We start from the raw sequence: 21,970 nt of genomic DNA, 5'->3' as shown, positions 1-21,970 counted from the left end.
AGAACAAAGAGCTTTTAAACTTTAAAATATTTCTTCATTGTAAAATAGCAATAAACCTCACACATTAACAAAAATTTTATGAAAAATGACTATACCCCCCACCTCCCCACCAACAAAATTAATGACACTGCTTTACACTGCTGCAAATCTCTTTAATATCTGGCCTAACAGAATGAAGATTCTCTTAACTGTTTCTGTATTCAATATACTGTACCACAATATGCTTTGTCGATTAAATATGTGAAGAAAATCCAGCCTCACTCAGACAATGTAGTTACAAAGGGAGGAACATTTTAATAGGTTTTTCAGGTAGTTATGGATATACCTTTGATACGACACCAAAACTCCTCAGTGGTAGATTCTTAAAGGTTTGTGGAATGTGAAAACATATCAGTAAAAGCACTTTTACTGATATATGACTGTTTAACATCACATGCATTGGTCACTCGTAAAAGACTGATTCACTGAGTTCCACAGATCTTCCAAATGTTGACATATTTATCAAAAAATCACATTCATTAATATGACTACTGATTTTACTTGAAAAAATCTTTTAAGTACTGGGAGGCTGTCGAGCTCACAATTACAGATACGTGTTTTCCAAAATTCTAATTTTTGCTTGAAAGCTCAAATTTCATCATGGGCAACAAACACTGTCTACTGAAGCAACAGTTTCACTGTTCTTTTGAGAAAACGTCCACCAAATATCCAAGTCCGAATAACCATAGTTTACCAGTTATTTCAAATAAAAATGATGTTCCATGAAAACAGCAGTTGAAACTCAAACAGCTGCACCAATGCTGTTCCTCCAGACAACCACTGTACTTTGCCCCCTTGCAGAAGTGCTCTAGGTATACCTCCCATTCTGTCATGCAGAACGTTGAACAGATATGTGTTCAAGAAGAATTTAATAAAATTAAGTTTTTACTGCTTCAAGGACATTCTTAAAACTGACAGTTTTTTAAACTGCTAGTACATGGTGATGATGATTACCTCTACAAGTACCCTTTTGTGCCACTGTCTTGATCTCATGCTAAGATGGCTTCTGTACCACTACTGCAAAGTGTACTGAAAAAGGCAAGTATCATCTGAGTACTACTGTGAAAATAGTTTTGACTTCACAGACAGTTTGAATGAGTTCAGGGGTTGCCAGACCACACTTAGAGAACCACTGGACTACATGATATCAATTTTGATGGCAGCTATGGACTCTGACCAGAGAAATGCACATATGTACAATTATACAATTTCACACACATCAGAGGGTTAACAAAGCCCTTATAACCGATCTATAGACAGCACATCTCAGCTAACAAATGCCATTAGCAGACCAGCCTGGGCAACATGTTGAGACCTGTCTCTACCAAAAAATTTTTAAACACTAGCCAGGCGTTGTGGCCTGTGCCTGTAGTCCCAGCTACTCAGGAGGCTGGGGCAGGAGGATCACTTGATACTGGGAGGTTGAGGCTGCAGTGAGCTGTGATCATGCCATTGCACTCCAGCCAGGGTGACACAGCAAGACCCTGTCTCAAAAGAATGCCATTAGCAGAAAATTCAATAAATCTCCAAATTATATTTGATTACTTCAAAATAAAAATTATCTACTAGGCATTACAAATAAACCTTGTTATAAACAAGAGCTGCAGTTCAACAACATCAAACACTTTCACCTGAACTAAAAGGAGATCAAGTTTTGAAATAAAATTATATTAGGAAAAGTGAAAGGTCTGAGGTAAGAATCCCAGCTTCATCACCTGCTCAAGATTATACTGTTAATTAACTTTCCCACCAGTCTACTTATTTCACAAGGTTTTTGTGAAGAACAGTAAATTAATAGATGTAAAGCACCTAAAACAATGCCTGGTACATAGTTAAGCACTCAAAAGATTTAGGTTACTCAAGATGGCCATGCCATGCCTTCCTTACAATGACTATACAGCAGTGTATTTATAGAAAATCTAATTTGCACCCAGGCTTTTTCTTTTCTGAGATGGAGTCTTGCTCTGTTGCCCAAGCTAGAGCGCAAGTGGCACGATCTCGGCTCACTGCAACCTCCACCTCCCAGATTCAAGCCATTCTTCTGCCTCAGCCTGAGTAGCTGGGACTACAGGCACACGACACCACACCTGGCTAATTTTTGTATTTTTAGGTTTCACTACATTGGCCAGGCTGGTCTCAAACTCCTGACCTTGTGATTCACCTGCCTCCATCTCCCAAAATGCTGGGATTACAGGCGTGAGCAACCACGGCCGGCCAGCTTTTACTTTTCTTTCTGTCTGCTGAGGAAGCACCTTATGGATACTTGATTACTTAATTATAATTTCCATCATCGCCTTAAAGGGCAACAAGATTATAGTTGAGGATATTAGCTAAAATTTTTTAGCTATTTCCAGTCCTTCAGTTTTCCTATTTAACAGCATTAAGAAACTTACCTTTCTTCCTACAACTCAACTTTAAGATAAACTAGGCAAACATTTATATGTAAATATGTAACATATTGTAACCTCTTCACTGATTTTATGAATTTTTGCTTCAACCTCTCATCATTCTGCTTATTCTACAATTTTCAATAACTTGACTTTAATATGTCATTCACTATTACAGAGTACTAAGAAACATCCAAGACTAATTTTTGGTTTATTTTAATAACAAGACAAAATTTCAGCAGTATGTTTTCAATGGCCTTTATCTCTCATAATCTTTTGTCAAATGAATGTGAAAAAACTTAGTATTTTAAAATAAAGCAAGAAAACTATTTTATGCTAAACAGATACTATCATTCATGGTATTTAATGGGTAAATTGACACTACTACTTTAAGTGACTGTACTGAGTGAGGTCTACTAGACTTCAGTCAGTAGTAATGCTAGTGTTAAGAAAAAGAAGTGTCACATGTCATACAAGGTAAGGATATTAACTAAGACCTTCACCACAGGTCATTAGGTTTCGGAATACAGCTAATGTGCCACTATTTTTAAATCCACAAAACAACAGGGTTCTACTATTTTTTTCTACTAACTTACCTTACTGCCTAAATCTAACATGCATACTACTCTAAGAAACACAGAAGACGGCCTGGGCAACATAGCAAGACTTTGTCTTTAACAAAAAAGATGCAGAAGAGACATGATTTTAAATTCTGTTCATATTATAGCATTAAACATATGGTATGGACTAAAACCATTAAATTGTGTGTGATATCAAAATATGGACTATTTCTCAAATTTTTACTTATGTCCTTATTTGGGCATATTTTAGCCTCTACCATTTAAAAAATATTTTTCAAGACCCAGTCCACAAGGCTAAATCCTACCAACAGTAAACAGAAAGCAAACAGTTGAAAACACACAATGCACTTGGATCCAAGTTTCATAAAATCAGACTTTATAAGATAACATCCTAAAATAATTTCCTATGAAAGTTTAAGACTATCAAATATGGAGATGAGGTTCATTATTAAATATTTAATAACATCTGATATTTTAAGATTACTAAACAATCAAAATGTATATTAAAATAATTAAAATAACTAACTTGAATGGTTAAGTTGTTCCTTTTTTTTTTTTTTTTGAAACAGAGTCTTACTCTATTGTCCAGGCTGGAGTCTAGTGGCACAATCACAGCCTAACTATAGCGCACCTCTCAGGCTCAAGCCTCAGTCTCCTGAGTAGCTGGGACTACAGTTGCACGCCGCCATACCCTGCTAATATTTTATTTTTTGTAGAGACAAGGTCTCACTACGTTGTCTAGACTGGTCTCAAACTCCTGGATTCAAGAGATCCTCTTGCCTGGCCTCCCAAAGTGCTGGGATTCCAGGCGTGATCCACTGCACCTGGCCTGTTCCATTGTTTTGACCAAATATTACACACTTCAGATTATCCACATGTATCTGAATCTTTAATATTTCCACAAGCAAAATTTAAACACATTATCAAAATCATTAGAAAAAATTTCTTACTGCTTGACTTTAAAAAATGAACTTGCTTTCTATTTTGTTAAATCCAGATTTTAAAAACAAATATTACATTATTAAATAACAAAAGGATGGGAAAGGGTCAAGTGATGGAAGCATAAATGGGGCAGCACTGGCCGTTGACAATGATGGGTGACAGGAGTTCATTATACTATTCCACATACTTTCCAGATTAAGTTTTTTAAAAAAACAAATAGTAGCCAACTTAACAAACAAGCAATTACTGTATTACCTTCAGGATGAAATAAACATTGCAGAGCACTACTGGTTCAGTAGAGAACGTGTGCACGGTCATAACAACTTAAGCACTGACGTCCAATTTAATCATAGTGTGTGATGTAACATTGGGGCACAATAGGGACAGAAATGGGGGTGATAATGTGAACAGCTTAGTTATCACCTACTAGATGAGCAAGTCAGCTGGAAATGCTAAAATTGACAAGATACAGAAATATCATTTTATACCCAAAAAGGAAATGATGCACCAAGGAATCCAGCAGATGAGCTGAACAACTGCTCTTAGGAGATGGACTAGGGATTAGGGAGTGGGGAGGTAGGGGACTGCCATTTTCCATCCTAAACCCTTTAGTACTGTATTAGATTTCTAAAATCCTCTTATTGTAAAATTTAACAGATAAAGAAAAACAAAAATTGAAACAAAAATGCCCACGTTAGTCTTTACAAACATCTGTACAACCACCATTCCAGTCAAGATGGCACCCAAGGGCCTCCCCTACCCTTCCCAATCACAACCCCCTTCCAACAGCTTAAAGGTAGCCACTATACTGACTTTCATAGTACTTTTTACAGTACTTTTTTTCCTTTTACTTCATAGCTTTTCTTCATAGTTTTACCAGCTTCATATGTGTCTCTAAATCTATAGGTTAGTTTTGAATGTATTTGGTAATTTATTAGTGGAATCAAAGAGTATGTATAAAACACACATACATGCTATTTCCTTCACTTTGAGAAATTTTTAGTAGGCTTTAAAGACAAATCCCCAATTTACTCATACTCCAAAGACTCTTCCTCCAAAGTAACAATAATATGAAGGTTCAAGTAATAATATCTAAATCCTCATAAGGCTCTTTTGTGCTGGGTACTGTTCTGTTTTATGTGTATAAACTCATTTAATCATCAAAACAACACTGTAAAAAAGACAGGTTTCATTGTTATCCTCATTTTACAGAGGGCAGCCAGGCACAAAGAGAGGACCACACAACTGATAAATGACTGAGCAAGATTCAAACCATGTAGCCTAGCACCTGAGTCTGTGCTTTTACCTACTGTCTCATGACAGAAAGTTTTCAATAAAAGAAAAATTAAAAATATAAAATACATTACTAGCAATAATTTATTTTTAAGGCCTCTAGAGAGTCCAGCATCTCAAATAATACCAGTAGTATTAATTATCAGTAGTAATAATTCTGTGGCTGGTGGTTCACACCTGTAATCTCAGCACTTTGGGAGGCCGAGGCAGGTGGATCACTTGAGGTCAGGAGTTCAAACCAAGCCTGGCCAACATGGCAAAATTATCTCTAATAAAAATACAAAAATGAGCCGGACATGGTGGCGTGCGCCTGTAGTCCCAGCTTCTCAAGAGGCTGAGGCAGGAGAATCACTTGAACCCGGGAGGCGGAGGATGCGTGAGTCGAGATTGCGCCACTGCTATCCAGCCTAACAGAGTGAGACTCTGTCTCACCAAAAAAAAAAAAAAAAAAGAATTTGGGCTGTTTTTAGATGCTTTTGGAAATTAACAAGATTAAAGTACAAGGAAAAGCAGAAATCACCTAATCCATTCTTATTATTCCATTACTAAACACACAGAAACCCAGGGGAGTACTTATCCCCAGTGACACACACTAGTTTGTGCTGGAGCTAGGGTAAAAACCCAAGGTCTCCTGATTTCTTTGTATTATACGGTTGTATATCATCAATCTGGTTATAAAAAGCCTACCAATGATTCTGCAGACAGCGTTTTAAATTTTTATTTTAAAAAGCCTACCAAATAACTAAATCCATGACTGCTAGAAGTACATCTCAATCATCCTCTTACCACTTCTCATCCCCTTTCAAAACCTAAGAACAGTAATATTTATGTTCCTTCATTCAAACAAATATTCAACTACTGTGTGCCAGGCATTGTTCTAGACAGAGCAGTTTCATGCCTGCATAAGGTACGAAGATAAATCAGTCCTGCACTAAACTTTGTAGTACGTAACAGTAGAGATGTGGGGTACTATATGATATCTATGTAATAAAGTGCCATAAAGGAAGATTTTAAAAACAGGTATTTCCAAAAGACAGAATTAGCAAAAAGGTTAAAGGCATGATTTGAGGGATGAACAGGATCCTGGTAAGAGAACTGTGGGAGGACTGTCAGGCATTCCAAGGTGGAAGCAGCAAAAACAAAGACCCTAAAGTAAGACAGCATAGAACGCCTTTGAAGAACAGTATCTGTTTAGCTGGGTCATCAGCCATAGCAGCAAATAAACTGAGAGAAGGAGAGGCCATATTGGACAAAGGTCACACATTCTAGACTGAGATGTTTGAACTTAATTCCTAATCCAGTGGATACAGTGATCCACCGTGGACTTATGAGGAAAACGACAAAACTAGGACTGCATTTAAGATTAACTCTCAAGCAAAACATAGGATGAAGAAGCAGGGAATAATTTAGGAACTTACTGCAACTCGGATGAGGGAGAGTGGAAACCTGAACAGAGGTGAAAGCAGGTATGCAAAGAATATTAAGGCATTACAGAGTAAAAATGGTATGCCCTGGCAGCTGACCGCATGTAGACGGGAGAAAGGTAGGCAATATGGAGACAATCAAGATGTATCATTAACAGAAAACAGGCAAGTAAAAGTTGAGCTACATGTAACCTGTTTAAGAAATCAGTCTAAACGTAGGGTGGTAGGCAATGTGTTAATAATCTTATTTTACTTCAGAAAAGCAAATCTTCCCTTAGTAAAACAAACAAGACTATAATATTCAAACTCTAGTATGCAGAAAAGCCCAAATTAAAGTGGTGTCACTTGAAAATTGGATTTTTATACTTAATACATTTGTATAATGATACCTATTAGAACAGGTCATATTTTTACTATATGTTATTTTACTAAAATATATATACAAAGGATCAGCGTTTTAGGATGCTAAGAATATGCTTACGTTAAAATATTTAACCTCTAAAGAAAATTATTTAATGAATCAGTAGAAAAATGCACCTACTAAGTATCAGCAAAGGGGAACTATAACTGATTTATCTCCTAACTTCACCTCAATATGTTCTTGAAAACTTTGACTTTTTTTTCTGCTCAGCATCTTTTGTTATAGAACTTGCTTTCTTTGCTTAAAGTCACAGAACATTAAGGGAGGACTTAATGTATATCACAAGCTATTTGGTTTAGTTAGGTAAATGATCTTCAGTTTGAAATATCAATTTCTTCTCATTAAATAAAGCCATGTGGTCTTTCTGCCTAATGTTTAACAAGCAGACTATGAGCTCCTTGTGGGCAGAGTTTATGTTCTAGACACCAAGCACCCTCAGTGCTCAGCATTTAGGGGAACTTTCCTAAGGGAATAAATGGAATTCAACCAAAGAATATTTTCCAAGTATACAGCACCTTCATAACTTGGTGAGTGTTACACAACTGCACAGAACTAATGATCCAATACTGGAGTGTCTACTATTCAACAGGTAATATAGTTACAACATGAGTAATACACAACTCCTCCCTTGAAGTTAGGACTTATTTCTCTCAACAAGTCAAACACTACTGACTTCATCAGAAAACCTTGACTTACACTATTTGCATGACCATCAGTCAGTCTCTTTTGTCTCTGGTTTCTCATCTAAGAAACAGATAAGGATTCAAAAGAAAAGGAACGTGAGCGAGCTCTGTAAAATATGACAAGTATAACCTGTGCCAGTTGGCTTCCCATAGGATTCACCACACTCTAAAACAGACACTTCATTAAGAATGACACTGACACAAGCAAATAAAAGCATTCGGCTACCACCCACCAACTGAAAAAAAACCTCCAAAAGAGTACCCTACAGACAGGTCAGAAATATGAGGACAACACAATCTAGGGAAAAAAGGTTTATGAATTTTCACCAAATTTTTAAAATTCAAAAGTACATGTTTAAATTTATGAGTTTTGTTTGGAAAATTCCTACTGTAATTCAAGACACACAATACCATTAAAAAACGTCAACATTTCTGAGGAATGAAACAATGCAACAACTTTGTGGGAAATGCCTCTGCTGCCTAAGACCATCTCAAATGAATGCAAAACCTTGAAGTTCCAAAACTTAAACTTCTGAAACACATTAGTAAACAAATATGGGGAGAAAATTAGACGTTAAGCACTTCAACTGATCAAACACAGTTTCTACCTGCACAAGAATAACGCTTCCTAGAAGACAAGCAATATATGCATAGCATTGTTACTGTCTTATCCACCTAAATACTAGAAAGACAACAAAACGAATAACCTGAGCTATCATTTCTTCACAGAATATGCCAATCAGCATCACACTCCCAAAGTGGACAAATTCAAAAGTAGTTAAAAATCTTCCCATAAAAATCAAAGACGCTGTTAAGAATGTTTCTGAACCAAATGCTGATGGCACCTATTTCAATTTACTTATCTAAAACAATGTACAAACATAAAAACGCATCGCCATTTATTTGTATGTGGAATTTACATAACAAAGAAACCCTTAAATGCAGCTCACAGCTTTCACGTGAGGATTTTGTATGTCTCATCACCTTTCATATAAATTCAGAGGAAAAAATAATAAAAACAAGGCATAAATAAATGAAATTTAAGGCTGTTTCTCAGAAAGGTAACTTTTAAAACTGTTCTTACATTTCTTGGACAATAAACACAAAATCATCTTGAATTTATAGTAGTTTCGGCTTCAAGGAAATCCCTCAGTAGGAAACATTTCTGAAAAAATTACATATCCAAAATTTGCATTATTAAACGCTTTCTTACCTTCTGCTACATCATCATCTACTGCTCCTTTCACCTGAGAAAAACACCACTGAATATCATTCCCTCCTCCAGCTCCTGGAAAAATAAAACATACCAATTAAAACCGAGTTCTGCTTATGTTGACTCTCGTAAACACAGAGATGGTATCCATGGTTGGCATGATACTAACAGCCTAGTTCTGCCCACACATACAACTACCACCAAGAGTACCAGTTTGGAAAAAGATGAGACCCCAATAGTTGGTACTGTACTAAAAAGAAAAAAACAAACATTCCAGGTATGAAATTATTTAAAGGCACATGATCTACGGTCATTATACATCTGTTCACAAACCTCCTCTCAAATACAGTAAAAGCCTTACATTCAGGCAAGACCTACCAGAAAAAAAGTAAATACCAAGAGTTAAAGAGTTTTCTTTTTAAGTGTACAAAAAGCCTGCAGAAGAATTAATAAGGTTAACTACCATGAAACATAGAACGAAGAGAAAACTTCGGGAACATTACTGCCTGGGTAAGAAGTAATGATTCATATGAACCCTATCACCAAAGTGCACACACAGCAAACACTACACCCATTTCTTTGCATTCATTACCAGCAAATCACTGGCTCCAGACAGAGAGGAAAAGAAACCGAAATGAATGCTGCTAAAGAGACTGTCAAAGGAAGCTTGTTCTGCCTCCCTTCACCTCATCTCTCGACTCCAAAGGACCTGGCAAAGAATTCATTTCGCTAACATGTCATCTCGTGCAAAACAATTTTAATCTCATTTCATTATTCAACAAGGCCAACAAGCAACTTATTTATAGCAAACAAGTCAATCCGACACGTTAACTTTTTCAAAAGGTTTAATTATCTAAATAATGAATATAATAGCACGGAAAACTGGTCTCATCGCGGAATGTTTCTATTTCACGTGCAAGTACTGAGGTCGAAATCGTGAAAATGTCCTGGGGCTCTAGGGAGAAAGAAACTGAATCTAAATCCGGAATTGATTCTACTACATGAAGGAAAAGATTTAGCAACACCAACATGTACAAAAAGAATTCTCAAAGCAATTACATTACTTCTCTCTCCCCTATCACCCCTATTCCTTGCTAAATTTATTCCTAAACTGATTTTCTCTCTACATCCTTTCCCCTCCCTTTCAAAGCTTCTACCTAAATCTCTCTCCTCCTAGCTATTTATATCTCTGAACTCCGCAACTATTTTAACTAACTCTACCAAACCCTTTTGGGAAAAGGACATCTGCAAAAAAGCTAACATACTAAACGGAAAGTTTAAATTATTTTCATGCAACTTGCTGTACATGAAAGGCCTTGCACTCTTCGGCGGTAAGAGGGAAGAAACGGAAACGAAATGGTTCGAAACAAAAAATTTAGGCTTCCAGTCTCAAAAATACTGGCATCCACAGTGGGGGGAAAAATACACATATGCCCCCATTGTATTTTAACTTGTAAAGCGCTCTTCCTTCTCGGTGCAAAATAAATGTGTATATACACCCAAGAAGACTTGCAGCAGGGGAAAAAATACAAATTAAATGAAGACCTGCAGGAAAAAAAAAAAAAGGCGAGGGGCGAGGTGGGGAGGTGGGAGAGGATCCACCAGGCTCCCGAGCGGGAGGGACAAATCTGCACGCGCCCCCACCCCGCCCCACCCACGCCTCACCCCAAGCTCGCCGGCACACCCCACCCCCACCACCGCCACGGCGCCAGCCCCGTTCTCCAAGCCCAGTGACTCTCACTGTGACCACTTGCCTCCTGGGAGCCCTCCCCGCCCCCACCCCACCCCTCTGGACCCTACTCCCTCAAACCCGAGGGGCGTCCTATGGCTCCGCGCGAGGCGCGGGCGGTCGCTAGGGGGTGATGGAGGGAAAAAGGAGGAAGCGGTGCCTTGTCAGGGGGCGAGGGGGATTTCTCCTTTACCTGCCATGTTGCGCTGCAAATGGTGACCCTGCTGGGTTCCTCGGGGTCTCCGCTTCCTGAACTCACCCCCCTCACCTGGGGATGGGGGGGTAGAGAGGGCGGATGGCGGCGGATGGCACCTGCGGGGGGAGGGGACGGGGGCCGGGGGAAAAGGAAGGAGGGGCGGGCAGACCAGCCGGCAGGATGCTAGATTTCACTCTGGGGCTTCCCCGCTCGTGCTCTTTCTCCGGCAGCGGCAGCGGCGGCTACGACAGCGACGGCGGCGGCGGCAGCGGCAGGGGTAGGCGACTCCACTTTCAAAATGGCGCCGGCTGGCCTGGCCAGTGACGTCACGCAGAGGGCGGAGCTGCCAGGCTGGGGCGGAGAGCAGAGGGGGAGGGGCGGGGGAGCGGCCGGGCCTGCTCCTGGCCACGCCCCCTTCCTGCTGCGCTCGTGCCCCGCCCTCCGCGTCCGGACCGGCGGGGCCTGCGCCGCTCCCGCGTCTGTCCACGGCACCCCATCTGCCCGCTCCGCCTGCGCCAGGCCGCGGCTGTATGCACCTGGCAGTGTCCCAGCCTCTCGCACTAGCGCGGGAGCTCTGGGGCGGGCTCAGCAGTCCAGTTTACGTCCTCGCCTGCAGGGATTCGTGGGGTCCTACGTCTTTTAGGAATACCAGGGCCGGGGACCGTGGGTCACGCCTGTAATCCCAGCACTTTGGAAGGCTGAGGCGGGCGGATCACAAGGTCAGGAGTTCGAGACCAGCCTGGCCAACATGGTGACTCCCCATCTCTACTAAAAAAACATACAAAAATTAGCCAGGTGTGGTGGTGTGCGCCTGTAATCCCAGCCACGAGGGAGGCTGAGGTGTGAGAATTGCTTGAACCCGGGAGGCAGAGGTCGCAGTAAGCCGAGATCGCGCCACTGCACTCCAGCCTGGGCAACAGAGCAAGACTCCGCGTCAAAAAAAAAAAATACTCGCACTACTACTTAGGAAAGTAAGTAAAAAGGAAGAGTAAGTAAAAAGGGCTGTCACTTTGGGTCAGCCCTGAGGCCGCAAAGAAAGGGAGAGCGGTGCAGACTTACTGCTCAGCCGGGGTGAAAGTTCACGGTGTTCAGAGGGACACCATTGGGCTGGTTCCATCTAGGTAAGTTAAGTCACCTTCGCGTGGGCCCCAGGAACCAAGGCAGGAGTCCTGGGCACTGCAGGCACTAAGGGTGGTTTGTAAGAGAAACCTGAGTTTGTGATGAGAAGGGTATGGCCCAAGAAGTGACTTGGCGTCTCTCCAGCTAAACGTGGTGTACTGCGTGCTTAAGAGCTGGGCGTTTAAGAGCAGTGGCTCACGTCTGCAGTCCCAGCAGTTTGGGAAGCCGGGGTGGGAGGATCGCTTGAGGCCAGGAGTTCCGAGTTAAGCCTAGAGAACATAGGGAGACCCATCTCTACAAAAAAAAAAGTTTTTTTAAATTAGCCAGGTATGATGGCGTGCCTATAGTGCTACTAGGAGGCTGCAGCTGGAGGATTGCTTGAGCCCAGTAGGTCAAGGCTGCAGTGGGCTGTGTGATCACACCACTGCACTCCAGCTTGGGAGACAGAATGCGATCCTGTCCAAACAAAAACAAAAACACAAAAAGTGCTGGACTCTGAAGCCAGGCTGCCTAATGTGATTCCAAAGCTCAGGAGATGAAGATGACAGTCCTACCTGATAGGATTGTTGGGGAGATGAAATGACTTAATTTGAGCACATGATAAATGTTAGCTGCCGTTGTTATTAGATTTGTATTGAAAGCATCGTCAGTAAGGTTAAGAGGTAGAAGGAAAAAAATGAACAGGAAATGCCAGTCATCAGCTATGAGGGGATGTGCACTTCTGTTGAAAGATGCTCTAATGATGCAGTTGCTATATACAGCATAATTTACATATCTCATTCCATCTCCACGATGCTCCTAGGAGATAGATATGCACGTTTTACACATGAAAAACACCTGTAAAAGCATCCAGAATTTGGCCTAAGGCTGAATGGAATGATAAAGGTGTTTGGAGACCAAGAAGGGGGAGTTAAAGATATTTACACATCCTCCCCACCATCTCTGCTTTCTACCATATTTTTTATTTCCAGGACAGTTGAACTGTAATGCAACGTTCAAAATTCCTCCAAAGGAACCACTGCAGTACTGCATGATCATTCCTCCATTTCTGCATGAATATTTCCCACTTTACCAATGAATTAACCAAAACTAAAAATCCACCCTCTGTTATCTTTTGCTACCTGTACAACAGGTACAAAACTTCGATGCACTGCATGCTGTATTTTCTTCAATGCTGGTGTTTTCCATAAATGTATTTCTCTGGATATGCCTTCATTTATTTCCCTTTTTGTTTGCTCTACCCTTCTTTGGTGGTTCAATCCCAGACTCTCCAGGGAGAGCTCTCCATCTTAACCAGAACCCAGAAAGGAGAGAGAGAGAAAGGAAGACAGAAAAAGAGAATATAGACTTTACATACCCTGAAAATGATTTGGTTTACATAAATGATTTGTTCTTAGAAGCCGATAAAGCTTGCCTAGAAACTGGTATAATTATAACAGAAATTTATATAGCACCAACTATGTGCCAGGTGCTGTTTTAAGAACATTATGTGGAGCCTTGAGGGTACTGCATGCCTGTGGAATGGGCTGACATGAGTCTGATAATCAAGGGCCAGTGCACCCTGGCACCCTGGTATAAGTGACCTGGCTCTTTTTGGGCCCTGGCCAGCCCTTTCAGAGGACCATAAGCCACCTCCCTTTCATCAGAATGACCCTTAGGAGGAGGGGCCAGAACACCCGCTAGCCCAGAGTCAGGGGTTGCTCTTGTCCATCTCACTTCCTTATCTGTCTTCCACTTAAAAAAACATTTTTTTTCTGGGCACGGTGGCTCACGCCTGTAATCCGAACACTTTGGGAGACCAAGGCAGGTGGATCACCTGAAGTTGGGAGTTCAAGACCAGCCTGACCAACACGGAGAAACCCCGTCTCTACTAAAAATATAAAAAAATTAGCCGGGTGTGGTGGTGCATGCCTGTAATCCCAGCTACTTGGGAGGCTAAGGCAGGAGAATCACTTGAACCAGGGAGGCAGAGATTGTGGTGAGCTGATATCAAGCCATTGCACTCCAGCCTGGGCAACAAAAAGCAAAACTCCCTCTCAAAAAAAAAAAAAAAACTTTTTTTTTTTAAAGACAGTCTAGCTCTGTCGCCCAGTCTGGAGTGCAGTGGCATGATCATATCTCACTGCAGCCTCAAAATCCTGGGCTCAAGTGATCCTCCTGCCTCTGCCTCCCTAGTAGCTGGGACTATAGTCATGTGCCACCACACGCAGCTCTACCTTCCACTCTGTCCTCTGACCTTACCACTGCACTTAAATAGCCTCTGTCAAGGTCATTAATGATCTCTACGTTACTACAATAGTCACTTCTCTGTTTTAATTTTTCTCTATTTCCCAGCAGCATTTGAAACTATCCATCAATCCCTCCTTCTTGAGACTCTTTTTTCCCCTTGACACTTTGTTGTCACCCCCCCAACCCATCCACCTGTCTAGTCATTCCTTGTAGTTTCTTTTGCTGGCTCCTCCTCCTAGACTACCCTCTAAATATTAGAGTAGTGGCCAGGAGTAGTAGCTCACACCTGTAACCTCAACACTTTGGGAATCTGAGGTGGGAGGACCACTTGAGCCCAGGATTTTGAGACTAACCAGGGCAACAAAAGGAGACCCTATCTCTACAAAAAAAAAAGTACAAAAAATTAGTCAGGTGTGGTAGCACGTGACTGTAGTCCCAGCTACCTGGATTACCTGAGCCCAGGAGGTCGAGGCTGCAGTGAGCCATCATCGCACCACTGTACTGCAGCCTGGGCAGCCCAGCAAGACCCTGTCTCTAAATAAATAAATAAATAAATAAATAAATAAATATTAGGGTGATCTGTCTCCTCAGCCTCCAAACTGGGGTCCCTTGTGTAACTACGCATTCTTTGAGCAACCTCATTTAGTCTTACGTAAATACCATGTAATACCATGTATATACCAGGGACTGCTAAATTTAGATCTCCAGCTGCGCCTTCACCCCAGAACTGCAGACACACACCTCTACATGCCTATGTGACATTTCTAGATGTCCATTTAGCGTTTCAAACATAGTGCTGCCAGGCACAAGTCTTGATTCCATATCCCCTCCATACCATGGTTGATGCTGTCCCTTTCCTGGGCACCATTATCCACTCACCCCACCACCTCCACCCCAACACTCCCACACATCCCGCCACCCCCGCCCCAACACTCCCACGAAGCCATCTTTCTTCCTTTCTCAGCCAGTAAAACTACTGTTCTTTAAAAAACAATTCCAATGTAACTTCCTCCAGGAAGGCTTCTCTGACATTGTTCTCCATTTCCTACCCACCTTAAGCTGGGCTGGGCACCCTTACTCAATATTCTTATAAAATCCAATGCACTTCTGTCTTTCTGGACCACACTCAAATTATCTAAATATTTGTCTGTTACTACACTGAGTTCTTTGAGCGTAGGAAGTATGCCATTCATTCCCATATCACCAGCCACATAATTTGTGGGATTAATGCATGAATGAATAAATCTCTCTGGCTTAAAGAAAAGCACTGAAATGTTGACTCCTCGATGCTTGCCATATCATAAATGTTGTCACTCACCCTCAACTCTGGAAGAAAGATGTTTTACAGTGATCTCAGTCATCCCGATCTACATTTGTCAGGCAACAGTTGTTCAAATATGTAAGTTGCTTACCGATAGATTCATCCCAACTACTTCCACCTGGTCCTTTGTCTCCTGAATACATATTATCCAAGAGGATCCCATAGGACACCATTCCCTCATCCACGTGCTATCATCCCAGTTTTCTTTCATGTGAGCCTCTAGCCAGAACTTCAACACCTGGCCACATAGAAGATGCACAAACTCAAGTTTCCTGCAGAACTGAGTTCAGGTTAGGCACAAACAGGTGGAAAACTCCCTCTGGAATTTCCTGGTGAGGTTCTAGACAGACTGTTTGTCTTGGAAGTGCTCTGCTTTGGGTCTGAGCTGAAAGGTACTAAACACCCTCACAATCTCACCAGCAGGATGGAGCCAGCAGGACTTAGCCATGGGTTACTGCAAGACAGCTTTTTAAAGTATAGTAGATGACCAAAGAAGAAACATTTGAAAGTTACTCTTTTCCTCGATGAAGCATGTTTGGAGTTGAGAGGAACGCAACCCACGCCCCCATCCCACCCCCACACACACTAAATGAGAAGTGGCACTTTTCAGCTGCTTTTCTCCTCTAGGTAGTTAGACCGAGGGGTATCCAGGAAAGTCCATGAATTCAAGAGAAAGAGGAGAGGTCCCTGATTAAAAATGGTTGCAGTTTAGAATTTTGACAAACCCACCATAGCTATGCCTTCTCACCTGAAGCAATTGCAAGGGCTTTACAGGGAAAGTTATAAGCACTTGTCAGTTTTTTATATACTTTTTTTTTTTTTTGAGATGAAGTTTTTGCTCTGTTGCCCAGTGCAGTGGCGCAATCTTGACTCACTGCAACCTCTGCCTCTGGGGTTCAAGCGATTTGCCTGCCTCAGCCTCCTGCGTAGCTGGGATTACAGGCATGTGCCACCACGCCTGGCTAATTTTTGTATTTTTAGTAGAGACAGATTTCACCATGTTGGCCAAGCCGGTCTCGAACTTCTGGCCTCAAGTGATCCACCAGCCTCAGCCTCCCAAAGTGCTGGAATTACAGGCATGAGCCACCGTTCTTGGCCTACTTTTTTAATAGCTACACATTTGGCCTGGAAGTCAGTTTCCCAATAGACAATAAAGACAATCCATACCATGATATTCAAGGTATAGAACTCATTATAAAATAACGAAGAATCTACCAGGTGGATTACCATGTAGTAAGTGTTTGTAAAAACAGAGGACATTGCTTGTGCCTTAGAAGCAGGCTACAAAATATAGATACAATACGATCGCAAGTATGTACAACAAACAAACACAAAATATGCACAGCTGAAAGCGACAGGAAGGAAATACACCAAGGTGTTCTCAGTAAAGTGACACAATGGGTAATTTTTTCTCCTTTGACACTTGCGTTTCTCTAAATATTCTATAATTAATATATATTAAAGGGAAAGAATAAACTTAATTATGAAAATTCATTCTAATGCTGGTATTAGAGCTTGATAACATCTATGCTACCGATTTTCTACCTTAAAGTGAAAGTTGTAGTCCATTATAACTGTGTGCACAGATGTGACTTAATCCATGGTTTTAGTATAAAATAGAGAAACATTTTGTCTTTGTCTTTTAACAGTGTGCAGTGTTGCAATGAACATTCATACCATGATATTCAAGGTATTCATTTCTGTGCAGTGTACAATGTAAGGCAGAATTACTTCATGATTACACTGCAATGTACATTGCAACAGTGTCTTTTAACGAAGGAAACATTAGTAAGTTCATGCAATTACCTTCTGTTTGTAAATTGCAACCAAAAATGTTGTATTATACTTTTGTGGCAGGTACATCCTGTAAATATATAACCTGAATATGTCTTTGGTATAAAATGCAAACTTTGTGAAAGTAAACATTATCTCTGAAATGTATTTTCAGTGTTGCTTACTGAATGATCATAAATGTCCTATAATTTTAAACTATTATCGAAATAGCCTATTTGTTTGAAGAATGAGTGTATGTCCATGCTGCAGATTTTTTGTCATTGTTGAGATAGGATCTCACTGTGTCCCCCAGGCTGGAGTGCAGTGACACAATCATGGCTCACTGCAGCCTTGACCTTTCAGGCTCAAGAGATCCTTCTACCTGAGCCTTCCAAGTAGCTGGGGCCAAAGGTGTGCACTACCACACCCAGCTAATTTTTGTATTTTTCATAAATGTTGGGTTTTGCCATGTTGCCCAGACTGGCCTCAAATTCCTGAGCTCATGTGATCCACCTGCCTCGGCCTCCCCAAGTGCTGGAATTACAGGTATGAGCCACCACACTAGGCCCATGCTGCAGATTTTTTAGGTGGCATTTGAGTTTATTAGCCATGACACAAGTGTGTGTTTTATGCATGTATAACAGAAACACACAGGCTTAAGGTTGGGAGGTAGTTCAGGCGTTAACTAACCCAATTGTCATAATGGATACTTAAATTCCTTATTTAACATGTCCTTCAGTGCTCATTCAGCCTAGGCTTAAAACTTGCAAGTAACTGAGAACTAAGACACATTCTGTTCTTAGAGAGCTATAATCACAGAGTAATTCTGCCTTACATTGTACATTGTACAGAAATGAATACCTTGAATATCATGGTATGAATGTTCATTGCAACTTTAAACAGCAGACCCTGGCTCTCCCATCTGAGCCCTCTTCAGTGTAAACATGAAGGTCATTTAGATCTTGGAATATAACTACATCTCCCAAGTTTTCTCTTCTTTACAATAATCAATGAGCTTTTTCCAAGCTTGTTTATCAGCCCATCTTTAATCTCTGTATCTCATCTGTATCTCATACCCTCTACATATAGTGTACTTGTTCCAAATGCCTCAAATAGTGATACCCAGAACTAAATATAATGATGCAGGCCTGATGATTATACCTGTTCTCTTCTACAAACCAGACTTCCTTGGATTTGACAATCACACAGACTGCACCTCCCTATATTTCGATCGAGTCTTTTCCCATGCACATCTGTTAACACACATCTCTCTAATCTTTTTCCCAATAGGTCATATATATATATTTTTTTATGGATACATAGTCCCCAGAACATAGTAGGAACTTGGTAAATACTTGAACAAACACAGATAAAGTTTTATGTTATTCTGTATTATTTCCTTCATCACTGAGATTTTATTATTCAATATAAACAATTTGTACAGAATATCTAAAAAGCCATGTAGTTGTAATTCTTTCTAGAGAATTAATGACTTCAGTTTAAAATTTAGTGGCAAAATGTTTTTTGAGAGAGAATTTCTGGCCGGGCGTGGTGGCTCATGCCTGTAATTGTAGCATTTTAGGAGGCCACGGCAGGAGGATCACTCGAGCCCAGGAGTTCAAGACCAGTTTGGACAATATAGTGAGACCCCTGTCTTTATGATAAAATTTAAAAAATTATTATTTAAGTCCGGGTGTGATGGCTCATGCCTGTAGTCCCAGCACTTTGGGAGGCTGAGGTAGGCAGATCACAAAGTCAGGAGGTCAAGACCATCCTGGCCTACACGGTAAAACCCCGTCTCTACTAAAAATAAAAAAATCAGCTGGGCGTGGTGGCAGGCCCCTGTAGTCCCAGCTACTGGAGAGGCTGAGGCAGGGGAATGACATGAACTCGGAAGGCAGAGCTTGCAGTGAGCCGAGATCGCTCCACTGCATTCCAGCCTGGGCGACAGAGTGAGACTCCATCTCCGTCTCAAAAAAAAAAAAAAAAAATTATTAAAAAAAAGAGGATTTCAAATATGTAATCTTAAAATATTGATAAGTTCTTATATTTAAAGTTTCCTGAATTCCCAATTTAATATCAGTCACACTACATGCTCAAAAATTTATAGGCAGCCAGGTGCGGTGGCACATGCCTGTAATCTCAGCAACTTGGGAAGCAGAGGCAGGAGGATCTCTTGAGCCCAGGAATTCAAGACCAACCAGGAAAACATAGGGAGACCGCATCTCTACAAAAAATTTTTAAAAATTAGTATGGTGGCATGTGCCTGTAGTCCCAGCTACTTGGGACGCTGGGGTGGGTGGATAGTTTGAGCCAGGGAGGTAAAGGCTGTAGTAAGCTGTGATTGCATTACTGCACTCCAGCCTGGACTACAGAGCAAGACTCTGTCTCAATCGATCAATCAATCAATTTGCACTCTTTCAGAACACATTGACAAATTATTAGAAAAAAGTATTGCCAAAAATGTTATGGGTAGTAGCACCCTTGTCTGATGGGAAGAATTTTTTTTAACATATTTTATTTTATATTCACAGCTGAATAATGGGAAGAACTTTTTAAAGAGAGATCTTTTTGGGCCCCAACTCTGAAGATTCTGATTCATTAAGTCTTTTAAGAAGCCTCCAGGGGAATCTAATGTGTGGTCACATTTGAGAATCACTGACTTAGCCTATCTCCTATGGTACGAAAGATTTGATCCACACACTATAACTTGTCTGAAGTCATTAATAACAAAGGTTGAAGGACAGGATACTTACAACCAACCTACTGAGCAGTTTCTTGACTGATCTGCCATGAGATATTAAGTATTCTGTGGGGAATAAAGGGTTTTACAGTCAAAAAAGTTGGGCAACACTAGGCGTAACAGATTCTTCACTATGTGATTTTTTAATGTACATGGTAAATCTGCGGCAGATGAGCTATAATATGAAGCATTTCCCATGCCTGTGGGACAAAAGACATTGATCATTAATGAGCATTATTTAAGTAAAATCATTCTACAGTTATGCATTAACTTATATGAAGAAGAATCTGAACCCACCTTTCTCTGTCTTCCTTGTAAGTAACAAAATATTTCATGGCTATTCCTTTCTCTCTGTCTTTTTTTTTTTTCTTTTTGAGACAGAATCTCACTCTGTCACCCAGGCTGGAGTGCAGTGCTGCGATATCAGCTCACTGCCACCTCTGCCTCCCAGGCTCAACTTCTCCTCCCACCTCAGCCTCCTGAGTAGCTGGGACCACGGGCCAGCACCACCATGCCTGGCTAATTTTTTAAATATTTTTGATAGAGCTAGGTTTTCACCATGTTGCCCAGGAAGGTCTTGAACTCCTGAACCCAAGTGATCCACCCACCTTGGCCTCCTAAAGTGTTGGGATTATAGGCGTGAGCCACCACACCTGGTCCCTTTCCCTTTCCATCTTTCCCTAAAGATGCTCCGATGTCCTTTCACTCACAGGCAGTGGTGTGCTGGAGCTAGTTCATACTAGCTCAAAAGAGATGGTTGTGAAATTTTTAGGAATTTTGTGAGTTTGTTGTTAAAAACAGACATTAGGCTGGGCACGGTGGCTCACGCCTGTAATTCCAGCACTTTGGGAGGCCGAGGTGGGTGGATCACGAGGTCAGAAGATCGAGACCATCCTGGCTAACATGGTGAAACCCCGTCTCTACTAAAAATGCAAAAAATTAGCCGGGCATGGTGGCAGGCGCCTGTAGTCCCAGCTACTCGGGCGGCTGAGGCAGGAGAATGGCGTGAACCCAGGAGGTGGAGCTTGCAGTGAGCTGAGATCCGGCCACTGCACTCCAGCCTGGGCGACAGAGCGAGACTCTGTCTCAAAAAAAAAAAAAAAGAGAAAAAAAAAGACATTAATACAGATTAAATTATATAAACTTATAATTAAATTATATTATAAACAAAGGTAATAAATATTCAAAACTCATCACTAATTATTTTACTATATTTTACTGTTATCTATGCTCTTGGGTTATTCACATCTATTATATCTGTATGATGGAAATTGGTTACAAAGGGAACATTTATATCTCAGAAATCAACAAATGCTAGAAATTGGGGGTCCCCCACACTCCCAGAAAGCTGGTTATCAAACATTTACCAGCACACTACCACCTGTGGATTCATTGACTTCCACATACATAAATCTCTGCCCACAGTTATATCAGCCTTCCTCTCTAATTAGTGTATTTTTACCCTAAAGCATTTCCTCTCATTGACATGTTCCATGTACAATGACCTTCCTTTCCATGATAACTCTAACCATTTTATTTTAAAATTTCAATTTTAGGATGTTCCCTGAAATATGCTTGTATATTGGTTGTGAACCTTTTTCCTATTGAGATGTTGAAATAGTGATGTTAGAATATGTGTAGTCATGAATGAAGACCAACCAACCGACATCAAAACAAATCTATGATTTCAAATAAAGGTTGCTTTTGAGCTGCAATGAAGATCTATTTGGACATGCTACAGACTGTTCCTTGCATTTCTAACTGTACTGCCAGCTAGTATTTGCTCCCATATTTCCCCTAGAAGTTGGCCCACAGCTCTGCCCCAATGCTTGATAATGCACTTTGGGACTTACTTAAACTATTGTTTCTGTGCTTTG

General features: G+C 40.9%; 1 protein-coding gene across 4 annotated transcripts in view; it reads right to left on the bottom strand.

Moving 5' to 3' along the window:
• Nucleotides 1-11,223, bottom strand: part of PPP2R2A (protein phosphatase 2 regulatory subunit Balpha) — an 80,906-nt gene extending 69,683 nt beyond the window's left edge. For all 4 annotated transcript variants that reach the window (XR_012417161.1, XR_012417162.1, XM_045398996.3 and 1 more), the window contains exons 1-2: nucleotides 10,906-11,223; nucleotides 8,984-9,058 (exon numbers count right to left, since the gene is read on the bottom strand). Coding sequence is in view for 2 of the 4 variants with exons in the window: in XM_045398996.3 (XP_045254931.1) it covers nucleotides 8,984-9,058; nucleotides 10,906-10,912 (82 nt within the window). In the remaining 2 variants the exon portion in view is untranslated. The remainder of the gene's footprint in view (nucleotides 1-8,983; nucleotides 9,059-10,905) is intronic.
• Nucleotides 11,224-21,970: the final 10,747 nt, after the last annotated feature.

This window comes from Macaca fascicularis, chromosome 8 (genome assembly GCF_037993035.2).
Source record: "Macaca fascicularis isolate 582-1 chromosome 8, T2T-MFA8v1.1".
NCBI classification, from domain to species: domain Eukaryota; kingdom Metazoa; phylum Chordata; class Mammalia; order Primates; family Cercopithecidae; genus Macaca; species Macaca fascicularis.
Note: the sequence above shows the minus strand (reverse complement) of the source record. Positions and strands in the feature narration are given on the sequence as shown.